This window comes from Eublepharis macularius, chromosome 2 (genome assembly GCF_028583425.1).
Source record: "Eublepharis macularius isolate TG4126 chromosome 2, MPM_Emac_v1.0, whole genome shotgun sequence".
NCBI classification, from domain to species: Eukaryota; Metazoa; Chordata; class Lepidosauria; order Squamata; family Eublepharidae; genus Eublepharis; species Eublepharis macularius.
This window is the reverse complement of record NC_072791.1, coordinates 117268674-117284661: the sequence shown is the minus strand read 5'-3', so window position 1 is coordinate 117284661 and position 15988 is coordinate 117268674. Positions and strand designations below refer to the sequence as shown.

The following is a 15988-nucleotide window of genomic DNA, read 5'->3' as shown; positions in this document are numbered from 1 at the left end:
AAGTCTCAGTCCGTTTAGGGCTTCATAAGGTAAGACCAAAACCTTGAACCTGATCCAGAACCCATGGGAAGCCAGTGCAGCTGCTGCAAAATTGGAGTCACATGTGTCCCATACAGTGTACCCGCCAGGACACATGCAGCAGCATTCTGGACCCGCTGCAACTTCCAGGTCAGACTCAAGGGAAGCCCTATGTAGAGCGAGTTACAGTAGTATAATCTGGAAGTGACTGTTGCATGGATCACCGTAGTTAGGTCATGAGTTGAAAGATAGGGGGCAAGTTGCCTGGTCAGCCGAAGGTGAAAAAAGGCAGACTGGGCAACTGCTGTGACCTGGGCCTTCATTGATAAGGAAGAGTCCAGTGTCACACCAAGACTGTTGACCGCCGGTACAGGCACAAGTGGCGCCCCATTGAACACTGGGAGCTGGATCCCCCTATCCACTGCACCATGGCCCAAGTAAAGGACCTCCATCTTTGTAGAGTTTAACTTCAGTCTGCTCTGCTGCACCCACCCAGACACGGCCTCCAGGGCTCTATTTAGGGTACTAGGGGCAGAGCCAGGCCCTAATATGCAAGGCAAAAAGTTGTGCCATCGAACTTTTCACCATTCTGATAATAATTGTGGTATTTGTCAAAGTATTACATATCTAATGTTCCTATATAGATACATAAGTCCTGGGGTTGTTGTGGTAGGGTTGATATCCTCTAGTTTGGGCCTGGAGATCTTCCAAAATTACAACTGATCTTCAGACTACAGAGATCAGGTCCACTGGAGAAAATGGCTGTTTTGGACAGTGGACTATATGACATTATTCCCCCCGCCATGAGATTCCTCCCCAATCCCTGCCCTCCTCAGGCTCCATCCCAAAATCTCTAGTAATTTCACAACCATATGTTGGGACCTTGAAGAACTGTAGCCTAGCATAAGGAATGGAACTAGAAACACCACACTCCAGTTCCACAGATTACTTACTAACTAAACATACTGTAATGGTTTTGAATTGATGTAAACTTGTAACCACACGTGAAATAATGACCTACAATTGAAAGGTATCTGTAACATTATAAAGCTCTTCATGGAAATGCAATTGAACAAGCACAACACACACACACAAAATACATACAAGACTAGCTAAGAAAACAGAGAGGAAAATGGGAGAGTAATTTGGGATAGGGTGATAATTACCAGTAGTGAAGGAGGAGGGGTCTGTGGGAGCAGCAGCAAGATGACCAGCAATTCACGGGGAGGAGAGAGGACTCAAATGTATTTGAGGATGCATGTATGGGTCCAGAACACACACATACACTAAGCACATGGCTGGTCAGCCCAATTATAGGGCAACACATATCCTAGGGCAAAACTGACATCTTTGTCTCAAAATAATGGCTTAATGGCTTGTCCAGAGGTAGAACAATAACTGGGAAAAGGTCTGATGGACTACCTAGGATGGACTATAGGTAAAATATTGCCTGATGACCTTGTGAGTGCCAGGCAGGAGGGCTATCAGATGTGCTGAATAGCCTTGATCAAGTAAGTGAGAGAGGGGAGACGGAGGAAGGTGTTGATGGGATTAAGCAGGGAGTTTCCCAAGGAAGCCTGGTTATCTCTGCTGCTCTCTGGGCCATGGAGGGCTGTCAGTCAGTCACCGCCCCCCCTATTACTCATGGCTTGGTAACTTTCAGACTCCAGGCCGGCTGGCATCTTCTCTGCCTGAGGCCAGGCAGAGCCTAGGACTTATTGTGAGGGGTTTATGATATTTCATATCCATGAACTGCCCTTGCAGCATGGGGAGGGGGTCTGATAGCTAACACTTTGGTTGTCTCAATCCTACTATGTAGGTGGACAGAGGATAGCTGTGAGGCTTATCTGTAATATTAGGGGAGTACATTCAGAAATACTAGAGCCCAAATTAAACCCAAAATTAACTGTTTCAGGTTGGCTCAGGGATATCCAAAATTACCCAAACATTCCTGAAATTCTGGTCGTAATGGAAATTATCTCCTAGGATTTTGTGAATGTTTCAATTTTGGGGAGGCACAGGAGAAAAAGGAAGCTAGCCCACGAAACGGCTGTTAGTTGGTAACTCCATCCCTTTAAAATTTAAAGGGACTAGCAGCATCACCTAACAGCTGAAACTAACACCAATCAGCAGACAGGAGGTCTGGTCTACCACCACTGGAAATAACAGGGGCATGATTTCCTAAGGGTGCTAGAGAGGCCATAGCTCTAGGTTGGGAAATTCCTAGAGATTTGGGGGGTGGAGCCTAGAGAGGGTGGGGTTTAGGGAGGGGAGGGACTCAGCAAGGTATAATGCCATAAAATCCACCCTCCAAAGCAGCCATATTCTCCAGGGGAAGTGAAAAGAGTACAGGTCTTCCAAACATTCAGTGCATTCCTAAGAAGTTACTCCAATCTAAGTCCATTGAAATCAATAGATTTAGACTGGAGTAACTCTGCTTAGGATTTCACTGCATATGTATTGCATGTTCTTCCACTGCCACCTAAGAACTGTAGTTTGAGCCTGTAAATTCTGAGCATGCCAAATCTGGTGAAAATCACCAACACATTAGTGCAACCAGTTGCACAAGTGCAAAACATGACTCGTGTGTTGCATCAGAAACATATATAATCTAAATAAACTGTGAGCATGTGTCACCAAAAGCTACCCAGACAGCTACCATGTTGAATGCTACCACTGCACAGATGCAAAATACTCAAAAGTGTTTTCTAGTTTTGAATCAGAAGAAAATTATTGAAGCCATCACATGAGATGCTCAATTGAACAGCAAGCTGTCATTCCAAACAAGGTAAGTAACATTTTTGCATAGGTACTTTGAGAACGTTGTATAACCTCTGCACACTTTCAGTTTGGCCTTGGTGCCACACATGAGCTAAAGATATAACCCATAATACACCAATGCTGAAAACACTGCAAGACAACGTGGGTAATAGAACAAAACCTGTCTTTCAAGGATCTTACTGAAATACAAGTAACACAACCTCAACACTAACAGCATCTGTGTTAAAAGGGTCATATTATAACCAATTTCTCATAGCTAGTGCAAGGTTAATAAATGTCTGATTTTGTAGCCAGTATTGGTTCAGCAGTATTTCTTGAAAGATGAGGGTTGCCAGTACGTTGGTATTAAAGGAGATTCAATATTCTAGAGATCAACATATCTGGACAATTTTCTGTGGGGGTATAACATTCTTTTGTTCAGTGTAACATTTAAGACTTATCTAACCAGCTGAAAGAAGCACTCCAAGTGATTCAATGACAAAAGATTATACTCCTTTACCAAACGTATTTTAGCCCAATACAACCATTTATTTTGTAACTACACTGGATACTCTATTTGTGCACACACCTCAGTATATATTACATTAAAGTTTTATTTTATTTATTTCAAATTTGTATTCTGCCCTCCCCGCAAGCGGGCTCAATTAAAATACAGTTAAAAATTCATATTCATTAAAAACAACATTTCATTTATTTTATTTTGCTTCATTTATATTCTGTCTTTCTCCCCAGTTGGGATCCAAAGTGACTTACATAGTTCTCCTCTCCTCCAATTAATGCTCACAACAACCCTTTGAGGTGGGTTAGACTGAGAGTGTGAGACTGGCCCAAGGTCACCCAATAAGATTCCATAGCAGAGGTTTCCTAGGTCCTAGTCTGGCACTACCCACTATGCCATGCTGGCTCTCTGTACGGTATTAAAAAATCAGTTAAACTCAGCCACGTATTTGTAAAGGGGGACACTTTGCCAAAATCAATACTGTTAATGACAGAATTTGAAAAAGTGACACACAGCAATTAGGAGAAAAAACTTGTGGTTTCCGATACTGATCAATTTCCTGTACAACTAGAGGAAAACATTCATTTACTTACAAGATTATTTCAGAACAACGAAGTCTAATGTTAAATTAAATAATATCAATTTCCTGTATCTAAACCTGTAATTAATATTAGCACAGAGGACACATCAGGGAAAAAAATTTCAAAGCCCTTGGAGTCATGAGTTGGGGTTATTTTTAAAACATGATATATGAATTCCTTGCTTTACAGCAAATTCTAAAAGCTCTAAGAGTGCATCTTTCATGTTAAAATACTCTTTTGTTAAGAAGCTGTCTGTTGTATTTATTTAAAATATTTATATCTAGCCCTTCCAGCAGGGCTCAGAAAGGTTCACAAATGTGAAAAGAAACAACCTCTAACACTGCAGAAATGGAAACCCTAAACATGTTTCAGAACCTCCTTGAAGAGATGGTCCAGTATGACCAAAGTGATACAGGCCACTTAAAGCTTTTCAGCACCTCTGTTGGTGTACATGAAAAGATAGGATAGTTTTAAATGTAATTTTTATCCAGTTTCTGAACTGACAGATGGCCATGTAAGAATAATAATTTAAAATTATATGCCAACATTCTTGCACTTACAATACATGTACGTTTGGGCTGACTTCAAAGAAACTGAAGTAAAATATTTTGAATTCTGTACCTTTCCCAATTCCGCTGTGTAAATTTCCCAGATACAACTCAATACATCAAGGACATGTGATCCGAAGACAGGTCTCTTTGCTAACAACAAACTGACTGTAAGTATTCCGAAGTGTTAGTTCACAACTTACAAGACAACAGATTCTAAGAATTCTCTTTCCAACAGTGACTGAAGCTAGTTCTTAAAATTATCTTCTTGTGCAGACTGCTTAAATTTCCATTAGCTCCATTGTCCACTGCACCTAACTTGAGTGCAGATTTATTCTCAAATTCTGGAGGGCTGACATTTGTGAAGGCATACCACTAAAATATGATCCAACTCATCAGGACATTGGTCCGTCTAGTGCTCGGTTATGTGCGACAGAGTCAAATTAGGCGTACTTTACATACATTTAAAAGCAGGAAAATGCTAAAAGCACAGAGAAAGTAGGAATAGGGTTTAGAGCGCAGAACCCTCACAAAGCCTGCAGCTCATCTTCTTTCTGTCACACATCTGTCCTCTAATATAATTTTCTTTCAGGTGGCTCCAATACTAGAAATGGGCTTGCATAGGAAGGGAAAAAAACAGTTTAGCAAGTTAAGTAGGTTGCTGAAGAAACTTCTAGATTGCTCACAAATTCTTTTTTTCTCCTGGAATCTCAGATGGCCAGTGTGGCATAGAGTCAGAACAGAATCCAGGCTACCCAGATTCAAGTCTCCGTTCCATCATGATACTTAATGAGTGACCCTGGGCCAGCCACACTCCAACAGCCTAACCTTCCCCACAGGTTGCTGTGAGAATAAAAGGGATGAATTATACTTATCATCTTGAGCTCCTTAGAAGAGGGGGGAGTTTAAAATGCATTGAATAAATAAGAAACATGCTTTTCTATATGATAATGAAAGATCTTATTCAACATGGATTGGCAGCATCGCATCGAACTTGACTGCTGTGCAGAAATCCCCTTTTTGTTTTCCTATCTGACCTCTTTGTACTTAGTATTAAACCAGGGAGACTTGCTGAGCTATGGGACCATCTTAAAAGCAGTGCCGGATCTAGGCATGCAGGCGCCCAGTGCAAACCTTGCCCGGGTGCTCCGCGCGCATGCGCGCACAGCACACGTGCGCTCCCAGCGCTGCATGATGATGTCACTTTCATGATGTCATCACGCAGGGTGGGAGGCATGCCTGCCTCCACAGCAAGCCGGCTGCCCCAGCGCCCGGTGAGCCGTAGAGCTGGCAGCGGCACATGCATGCACTGGGGCAGCCAGCTGGCTTGCTGCGTGCGCAGGACCTCCCAGCCCTGTGCTCAGCCACCCATGCAGCAAGCCAGCTGCCCCATGAGGCTGGCTGAGCGCAGGGCTAGGAGGCCCTCTGCGCGGTTCGCATGCCCTGCTGCCCTGTGCTGCCCACGCGGCAAGCCGGCTGCCCCAGCACACGGTGAGCCACGGAGCTGGTGGTGGCGGCGAGAGCCTGCGTTGGGGCAGCTGGCTTGCCACGCTGGTGGCTGAGCGCAGGGCTGGGAGGTTCTGCGAGCACAGCAAGCCAGCCGCCCTATTGGTGGGGCTGGTGAGGGTCTCCCAGCAAGCCGCGGCACGCTCCCAGGCAGCTGGCAGCCGCACCCGCACCCCCTCTTTGGCGGTGCCGCGGGCAGGCTACCCCCCCTGCCCCCCTCGATCCAGCCCTGCTTAAAAGCCAATATTGCCTAGGCAAGGTAATTTCAACATGCTGTCAGACAGCCTCTTAATATTTCAGTCTAAAAAAATAATATGCATGCATACACACAAATATGGGATACAGGTATCAACTTTCCTCCAACACAATTCAGAGAGAAAACTACTTACCAGATTTTCCTCTAGCCAGGCACGTATACATGTTAAAGTAGTCCCTGGAATCTGGTTCCTCAAAGCTTCTCTCTCTTGAGGATCCTTGAGCATCTCTAGCGCCATCTTCAAGTCTTCTAACAGGTGCAGAATTTGGAGTGAGCCAAAGTACACAGACTGAGCAGGTGACACAATATCATAGACACCATTTGTGTACTCTGCAGCTACCTTGGTACCTAAAATAAAATAATAAAGTAAGTTGAAAGAAAACCTGGAGAACCAGTTTAACAGAAACCAGTTAATGTATTTCTTGATCATTTAACCCTCCTTTTTGAATGTAATCTCTATTTTGTATCACCCATCCATATCTCAAATGTATCCTACAGCAACTGATCAATTCAATTGATCATAACTCCAAACACCAATTGTAAAAAAAGCCTGTAATACTGCCAAATGCTTGACATAACCTAAAAAAGCAGGTAAAGTTACTCTTTTTAAACACCATGTATGTTTATTTTTATATCATCTGAACCAGGGCTTTTTTGAGGGGGAACGCTCCAGAATGCTGTTCCGGTTCTAGAATCTGCCCACGTGATTCCTTCCTCCTTTGGCCGTGCAGGCTCTGCAGAGGATGTTTAGCAGCTTTGAGTTCATTCTGTTTTTTCCCCATTCCTCTGTGAGATAGAGAGAGTGAGCGACCGAGCTGGGGCCTGTCAGGGCTCTGCAGAGGAGGGTAAGCTGCTTTGAGTTTTCATTCATTCATTCATTCATTCATTCATTCATTCATTCATTCATGAGAGAGAGAGAGAGAGAGAGAGAGAGAGAGAGAGAGCAAGCATAGCTGTTGGGGTAGGCTTTGCAGAGGAGGCTTTAGCTGCTTTGAGTTCATTCTGCTTTTTTCATTCATGTGTGTGTGTGTGTGTGTGAGAGAGAGAGAGAGAGAGAGAGAGAGAAGAGAGAGAGAGAGAGAGAGAGAGCTAAAGCTGCTGGGGTCAGCTTTGCAGAGAAGGCTTTAGCTGCTGGGGTCAGCTTTGCAGAGGAGGCTTTAGCTGCTTTGAGTTCACTCTGCTTTTTTCATTTGTGTGTGTGTGTGTGAGAGAGAGAGAGAGCATGTGTAAGCATAGCTGCTGGGGTCGGCTTTGCAGAGGAGGTTTAGCTGCTTTGAGTTCATTCTGCTTTCCATTTCATTCAGGGGTTTCTGTGCATGTGTGTGCTCCTTTGAGTTCATTCTGTTTTATTTTCATTGGGGAGTGTGTGTGTGTGCTGCTTCGAGTTCATTCTGCTTTCTTTTCATGGGGCTGGATGAGGCTGTGTGTACGTGTATGTGTGTTGCTTTCATTCTTTTGTTGACTGAAGTTGACATTGTTATGGTTCTCACAGCTTTTGAAAGCAGATTTGTTCTGTGTTAGCTAAATATATCAGTTATGGTTATTTGTATTAATAAGTCTGAGGCTTGCTCAGACTGCTGCTGCTGCTGCTGCTGCCAAGACAGCTTTTTCCATCAAGGGCTGGGCTTTCCATCTGCCCGGCCCTGCCCCTTGCCTGCTCCAGCCTACAAAGGCTGATGCCAGAGGTCTGCCTGCACTGCTGCTGCTGCTGCCAAGGGAGCTTCTTCCAACAAGGGCTGGGCTTTTCCATCTGCCTGGCCCTGCCCCTTGCCTGTTCCAGCCTACAAATGCTGCTGCCAGAGGTCTGCCTACACTGCTGCTGCCGCTGCCAGGGGAACTTCTTCCATCAAGGGCTGGGCTTTTCCATCTGCCCAGCGCCGCCCCTTGTCTGCTCCAGCCTACAAGGCTGCTGCCAGGGGACTGCTTGCATTGCTGCTGTTCGTTGTTTTTATACCAAGCGTGTTAGTTATTGTAGTCTATGTGTATTGTTCATGTTGTTAATTAGGTAGGGTATTGGGGATTTTATGCATGATTGGTAGTTTAGTCGCTGATAGTTGGTGGATTGTTTGATTTTGGGAGTTTGGTGAGTTAGCACTATGATCATTGGTGAGGAGGCCGGCTCAGAGTCAGGGATCCCAGTGATCCGGGGACATGGGAGGTACAGTGGTGGGAGCAGATTATGGAAGGGAAGGGCATTGAGACATGGTAGGGCTTGGTGCCCTTCCAATCTGCGTCCCATCCCAAGTTATACTTGTTGTGGGGCTAAGATATTAAACCACTCTCCGACACTGGTGCTGTGCAATGCCAGGTCCATAAATAATAAGACCAAAATGCTGCAAGATTATCTTGCAGCATTGAATGTGGACCTGGCTTGCATGACCGAGACCTGGGTGAGGGAGGACAAGTCGGTCGCTCTGAAAGAACTAGCACCCCCCCCGGTTATACGGTCCTCCACTAGTCCCGGACAAGTTGTCAGGGAGGAAGAGTGGCTTTGCTCATTCGGAAGTCTTTCTCCTTCAGACCACTCCCCACCCCAAAAATTACTGGCATTGATTGTATGGGCCTAGCGTTGGACGCCGAGGAGAGGTTGGCAATATGCGTGGTGTACCGACCGCCTACTGCACCTGCATCTTCCCTGTCTGGTCTGTTGGAGGTGGTGGCCGTCTGGGTCTTGGAATTCCCGAGACTTTTGGTTCTCAGGGATTTCAACGTCCATGCTGACGCCACCACCTCCACCCAGGCCATGGACCTGGTGTCCTCCATGGTGGCCCTAGGACTCTCCCAGTTTGTTTCGGCTCCCACACATCAAGCAGGTCACATGCTGGATTTGATTTTGGGAGCAAGGATGATGGTGGTCCTGGATGCCTATGATGCAGTGCCATGGTCGGATCACTTTGTTCTGAAGGCTCGTTTGAGCAAGCCGATCCTTTCCCGGGTGGGCGGTGAGCGCATTTATGCTTGCCCGCAGAGACTTCTGGATCCAATTGGTTTCCAGGGAGCTCTGCGGGATCTGATGCCCCCTGGCAATACATTACATGAGCTGGTGGATGATTGGCATGGCCGACTTTCCGAAGCCATCGACGCTATTGCCCCCTGCCACCCTCTCTGAGCCCACAAACGGGTAGCTTCTTGGTTCACCGAAGAGCTTTGCCAGATGAAGTGGTCCCTGAGACGACTAGAGCGAGTGTGGAGGCAGGGGCGCAACGAAGAGGCAAGAACATCTTAAAGGATATTTATGAAAGCCTATGAGGTGGCAATGAAAGCAGCAAAGAGGGATTTCTTTGCTGCTTCCATTGTGTCCACTAGCTCATGCTCGGCTCAATTATTTCAAACAGTTCGGTCCTTGGTCTCCCTCTCTCAGGGAGACCGCCAAATTCTTAATTCGACTATTGGCTGCAAGGCTTTTGCGAGCTATTTTGCGGGCAAAATCTTGTCCCTTCGCCATGCCCTGCTGCCCACTGTTGATACAGTAAGGGAACCGGAGACCCCTTGGCCGTCTTCTGGGACTGTATTAGATCATTTCAGGCTGCTCTCCTGGGATGAAGTTGACAGGATCCTGCAGGGGATGAGGCCAACCATCTGTCCTCTGGACCCAAGCAAATCCTGGCTGGTGAAGGCCAGCTTGGAGGGGATATGGGACCATTTGGAGGCCATTGTTAACATCTCCCTGAGCTCTGGGGTTTTTCCTGGAGCGTTAAAGGAGGCGGTGGTGCGGCCCCTCCTGAAAAAACTATCTTTGGACACCACCGACCTATCCAGTTACTGCCCAGTATCGAACCTCCCATTCCTGGGCAAGATGATTGAGCGGGCGGTGGCAGTACAACTGCAGGAATTCCTGAATGATGCTGTAGTCCAGCTTCTGTCCTGGCCATGGGACCGAAACAGCCTTGGTTGCCCTCACAGATGACCTTTGCAGGCATCTGGATCGAGGAGGGTCGGCGCTGCTTGTGTTACTTGATCTCACAGCAGCGTTTGACATGGTCGACTGTGACTTGTTGGCCAGCCACCTCGCCGACACGGGGATTAGGAGGACAGCCTTACAGTGGCTGGGCTGCTTTCTCCAGGGTCAGGGGCAGAGGGTGGCGCTTGGGGGAGATTTATTGCCCTGTCACCCTTTGGTGTGCGGGGTTCCACAAGGTGCGATACTCTCTCCGATGTTATTTAACATCTACATGCGCCCCCTTGCCCAGTTGGTGTGGAGGTTTGGGCTGGGCTGTCATTAATATACAGATCACCCAGCTTTTTCTGTTGATGGACGGCCAGCCAGACACGGCCCCGGACAGTCTGGCCAGAGCTCTGGAGGCTGTGACAGCATGGTTGAAACAGAGCAGGCTGAAACTGAACTCAGTGAAGACAGAAGTCCTGCAGCTGGGACAGGGGCTGCCAGATGTTGGGATCCAGCTCCCTGCCCTGGATGGGACACATCCAGGGCAGGGAGCTGGATCCCAGGGCAGGGAGCTGGATGGGACATATCCAGCAAAGTTGCCAGTGGTGAAGATTCTGGCCGTGCTCCTGGATGCCTCCCTGTCAATGGAGGCCCAGGTCACGGCGGTTGCCAAGTCTGCATTTTTCCATCTCCATCAGATCAAGCAACTTGCCCCTTACCTGATGTCCCAGGACCTGGCTACAGTGACCCATGCAACCGTCACCTCCAGGCTAGATTACTGTAACTCATTCTACGCTGGGCTACCCCTGGGCCTGATCCGAAAACTACAACTGGTCCAGAATGTGGCGACGCAGGTCCTGACCGGTATATCCTACCAGTCACATATCACACCTGTCCTGCATCAGCTGCACTGGCTTCCAGTTGAATTCCAAATCAGGTTCAAGGTGTTGGTTCTTACCTTTAAAGCCCTGAGCGGATTGGGACCGGCATATCTTCGGGACCAACTCTCCCTGTATGTTCCCTGGAGACTACTTCAGTCAGCGTATAAATGTTTACTGGTGGCCCACGGCCCTAAGGAAGCCCACCTCACTTTGACTAGGGCCAGGGCCTTTTCAGTCCTGGCCCCAGCCTGGTGGAACGCTCTGTCAATATGTCCCCAGCGGGACATATTATCGTTCCACTGGGCCTGTAAGATAGAGCTGTTCTGCAAGGCGTTCGGTGGTTGAAAGGGGTGGTGCCATGTCAGCCTCCCACCTTTGGGGGTGGGGGGGTTCTCCCCACCATTGCACTTTAATGTACTTGGTTAATATATTTTATTATTGCTTATTGTATGTTGATTTTAGAATTATTGCTTTCTTGTTTTTATTGATTTTAACTGCTGTTCACCGCCCAGAGCCCCTGAGGATGGGCGGTTTATAAATCGAAATAATAAATAAATAAAATATCAGTTATGGTTATTCCAGTTTCACGGAAGGCTTTCATCAATATATTCATCAGCATAAAGGTGTTCTTATGTCTTAATAGCTGTAACTCAAATGGTTCTCCCCACCCTCAGCTGATTAACATCACTGAAATTGCAGTGGACATATGGGTGTTAAGGAAGTTTTTATGAATATTGTTTGTCTGGGACATTGGAATATTTTTGAGCATTTCACAATGTCACAACAGCTTAGCCATTGGTAAGGTTGAGATGACAGGCAACAACAAAAAAAACATTTTAAACTAAGTATAATTCTAAATGTTTGGGAAAGGGAATGGAAGATTTCACTTTTTGTAGAGGATACAGAAAGGGAAAAAACCCTCTCTCATAACAGAATAATTTTCCAAGCTTAGTAACATTTATCTTGTCATAATACATTGTGCCGGGTTCCGGGAAGTGGTGTCACTTCCAGGAGTGACATCATCATGCATTTCTGGGAGCGTGTGCACTTTGTGCGCGCACATGTGATAATAGAGAGTTCCACCACCTCTTTTCCCAGAAAAAAGCCCAATCTGAACTACTGACCTATAATTACATCTCTGAAATTACATTTTTACACATGCTTGATTTTCTCAAGTGCCTAAGAAACCCCTTTAAGAAATCTTCTTTCCAACATCCAAGGAGTTCCCTTCAAGGAGTATTTAGCCATCTCGGTTTTATGCCATCAGAGGTCCCTTTCGACTCCCCCCTCCCGTGGGCAACCCTCATTCCTCCCTCTCCCAAAAAACTATATTTGGGGTTCCCATCCACCAGAAGCAGCATTTTGGGTTGCTGCAGGAAGGGGGGAATTGGTGAGAGGCAGCACACCACCTGTGCCCAGGGGTGGTACTGTAGGTTACCTCGGCATACCAAGGTATCGTATGACATTTCTTATCCATGAAAACATTTAATAAAAGTATCAAATTCTATCAATAGATCCATTTTGTTCAAAAATACCAATACATCCAGTTTAATCTTTCTTATGCATATGTTTGTCAGTGTTCTTAAAAATCAATAATTTCCAATCATTCTCAGTAATAGATTTGGTTTAACTATCCCATTCCAGCAGAGGAAGGCCATTGTCCACTTAATGGAACAGACAGTGCAGCAACACAATGCAGTTGCTATACTTGTTAAGAAAGCAGAAAGATAAAAACAATTAAACCCAATACATAACATAAAAGAGACCAAATGAAACAAATTCTTTACCACAAATTTTTCCACAAATGATATGGGGGTGCAGAGGGAGCTGCTTCAGCAACTTATATAGGATTTGTTGGTGCAAGGTAACATTACTCTCCAATTTTTCATTAAGCTTATTGTAACAACCCTCCAAATGATATTAATTTCAGGTTAGATATGGCATGGATGCCTTCTGATCTAGAAAAAAAACAGATGCACTTAGCTGCCTGCAGCTGTCCCTACCAACCATTAGATGTCACTACCTTTTCAGGGACACACTACTGAATGCTTTATTTACTGACTTACTGGCCTTTGGACAGTTTTTCATGAAATCTAGGAGTACATGTGTGTTTTGCTACCATGTTTCTTTCAACAAAGTTTAATACAGCATAACGTCAACTTTTTCATCGCACAAGCATTACTTTACATAGGGCATTCCAACAAAAACTGTGTTTTCCTCCAAAGCTTAGAGTTACCAAAACATAGCTTGTAAGATGTTTCTCAAAAACTTGGTTGAAATAAAAGGATTGCTGCAGGATTGCTTGCTCCTACTGTTAATAGGTCACTACATTATTCTTTTACTCTTGGACAGTATTTATTTGATCTAGTCCATAAATTACTCTGCAGGATCTATGTTGAAAGCCTCTACACTTATGATATTTATGGACTATCTTTCTATAGTGTTCTCAAGGATCACAAAAGATAACAGTATTCTAAAACCACAATTAAACAACTCAGAATAAAACAAAACCAAGAGAAAGGAAACAACTAGGTACACTTCTAAATGCACTTAACTCCCAAAAGCTCTGTGGAAAAGAATGTATTTACCAGTACAAAATGCTGCCAAGGAGATCAAATAACAAAGGGAGGAGATTTTCTAGCGCTACGAAAGAAAAGGCCTTGCTATTTGTGGATGCTAACCTAGTATCTAGAAGAAATAATAGTCTTAGCTGCTCTCTATAACATGATAAAATTCATGGAAGATAATATGGAAGATAATATGGAATATGTTCACAAAGATACTCAGAATCCCACCTATTCAGGGTTTAATTAATCAAAACTAGCACCTTAATCCAAGATCAGAAACAAGTTGATATGCAGCACAGGTACAGTAAGATTCTGCTAATTTAAACCCATCAGAATATAAATCACTGGCAGCATCTGAACCTCAAGTGCAAGCCAACACAGACAGTTTCACAATATCTTAATTGGGAAGTCAACAGGGCATAAATTATACTTGCTAGGTCACTATATCCCAGAAGGAGCAACACAAAACAGTTAGTTGACTAACCAAAGCTGATAAAAGGCACTAGCATATTCTGCAAAGTACTTCTTCAAATGTATCCATTTTATTTCAGTTTTGTCAGAAACAAGTCATCAGTTGCAAATGCACATACAACTCATGACCTGAAACAGATCTCTGTTAACCTGTAAAATTATTAATTTACCCTAAAGCCACTTCACTAATCTAAAGTAAACTTTTGCAGTCATAACAAATTGTAGCTAACTATAACACGTCTAACTGTAAACTTAAGTGATAATAGTTGGTCACCAAATCTAACAAATGGCAGAATAGGGTGTGATAACCAAAAATACAGTCTAGAAAACTGAAGTAGAGATGGGCACGAACCACCAAAAAACCAAACCATGAGGTTCTTGGTTCATGAGTTTTCACGAACCAGGAACCACGAACTGGGGCAAGTTTATGAACCAGTTTGTGGTTCATGGGGTTTAAATGCCCCTTTCTGGCCGCTTAGCAGCGGCAGGGAAAGAGGCATTTGACAGTTTAAAGGGCCTGCCTTGCAGGTCCCTTTAAACGATCAGCTGGCAGGCAGCAGGGCCCTTTAAACTGCCCAAACCCCAGCCCCCCCTGTGGGCCCACAGAGTCCTCCCCCTCCTCCCGCAAGGCCCCTCAAATAGCCCATCAAATGGCCGGTGCAGCAGCGGAGGAGGCCAAAAACAGCCTTCCCGCCCCTCAAATGGCCCTGGGGAAATGGCCATTTAAACTGCCCCTTTAATACAACCCAAACAAACCAGTAGACCAGTTTATGGAAGTTCGTGGAAACGAGCTTCCATGAACCACTGGTTCGCAAACCACAAACCGGCCTGGTTCGTGTGTTTTTTGGGGTCGTAATTCGATTCGTGCCCATCTCTAAACTGAAGTCAGCAGTTGGAATTATGAAACAAGTTGAAGCCTGCAACAAAATGCTGTGGATTATGTTGTGGTGAAGTTGGGGAGGGGGGAGCTAAGCCTGGCAATGGTAAGAGCCAAGTTGTTCATAGAAGGGGTTGACGGGGCAGGGAAATTGCAAGGAGGGGAAATCCATCCCTCTTTCCCCTGCTTCTCCTTCCCAAATATTCTTGCCTGTTCCTTTCTCCCCCTTTCCCAAAGGCCTTTCCTGTCTCTTCTCCCCAAATCCTTTTTGGTTTCTTCCCTCCTCCAACTGGTGGCTGGAGTGGCTTGCTGCTGCACCACCCAAGCCTGAAGTGGTTGGTCATGCCACTTTTATCTGTCTTCTTTCCTAATACTGGGGTGGGGGTGGGTGGGGAGGTGGTACACACATTTTTCTCCTTGAACTTGCTGGGTGATGAAATATCTAAGCTATGCCTCTGGCTCTAGATTGCTCAACACCTGGAAGGAGCTCTATTAAAGCATAATTCTATTAAGTCCCAAAACACTACAGAAGATTGAAGATTACACTGCTGTAACTAGGACCATATTGTCAGCAAGTTGGAAATTTTAGTATGAAATTATCATACAAACCATAGGACCAATCTGTCACACAAAACAGATCACTTGATGTTAAATATGAAGAAAGTGGTGTCTTAATGTTCACTGAACTAGTATTCAAAGCCTTAATTAATTAAAACAGAACATCTGTAGTTTCTTCATTATTTACAGTATTTTCAAAGGAAATTACTTTCCCTCTGAAATGGGTAAAGTAGTAATGCAGTCACCGTTACACTGGGAAAGCGCTTAAGATAACCAAAAAGCATGAATTGCAGAAGACAGAACATTGAAACCTATTAAGTTTACTGAAGATTTAGAGACCTTCTTCATTCTAGTAATTTCAAGTACTAGTAACAATAAGGGGACATATTACAAATATTTTGATTAGGTAAGCTACAAATCTAATAAAATAAAATTGATCTATTAGCAAGCATCATTCCACTGGCAGTACAACTTTGATACAGTTGAAAAGGAAGTCTCTAAATTTTTGACTAGAAAAGCAAATCACCCCTTATTTGTAATTAATACTTATGATCCAAAG

At 44.8% G+C, this 15988-nt stretch overlaps 1 protein-coding gene across 3 annotated transcripts in view; it reads right to left on the bottom strand.

Moving 5' to 3' along the window:
- Positions 1-15988, bottom strand: part of PPFIBP2 (PPFIA binding protein 2) — a 189926-nt gene that overhangs the window by 99970 nt on the left and 73968 nt on the right. For all 3 annotated transcript variants that reach the window (XM_054972944.1, XM_054972946.1, XM_054972945.1), the window contains exon 3: positions 6323-6537. In XM_054972944.1, the coding sequence (XP_054828919.1) occupies positions 6323-6537 (215 nt within the window). The remainder of the gene's footprint in view (positions 1-6322; positions 6538-15988) is intronic.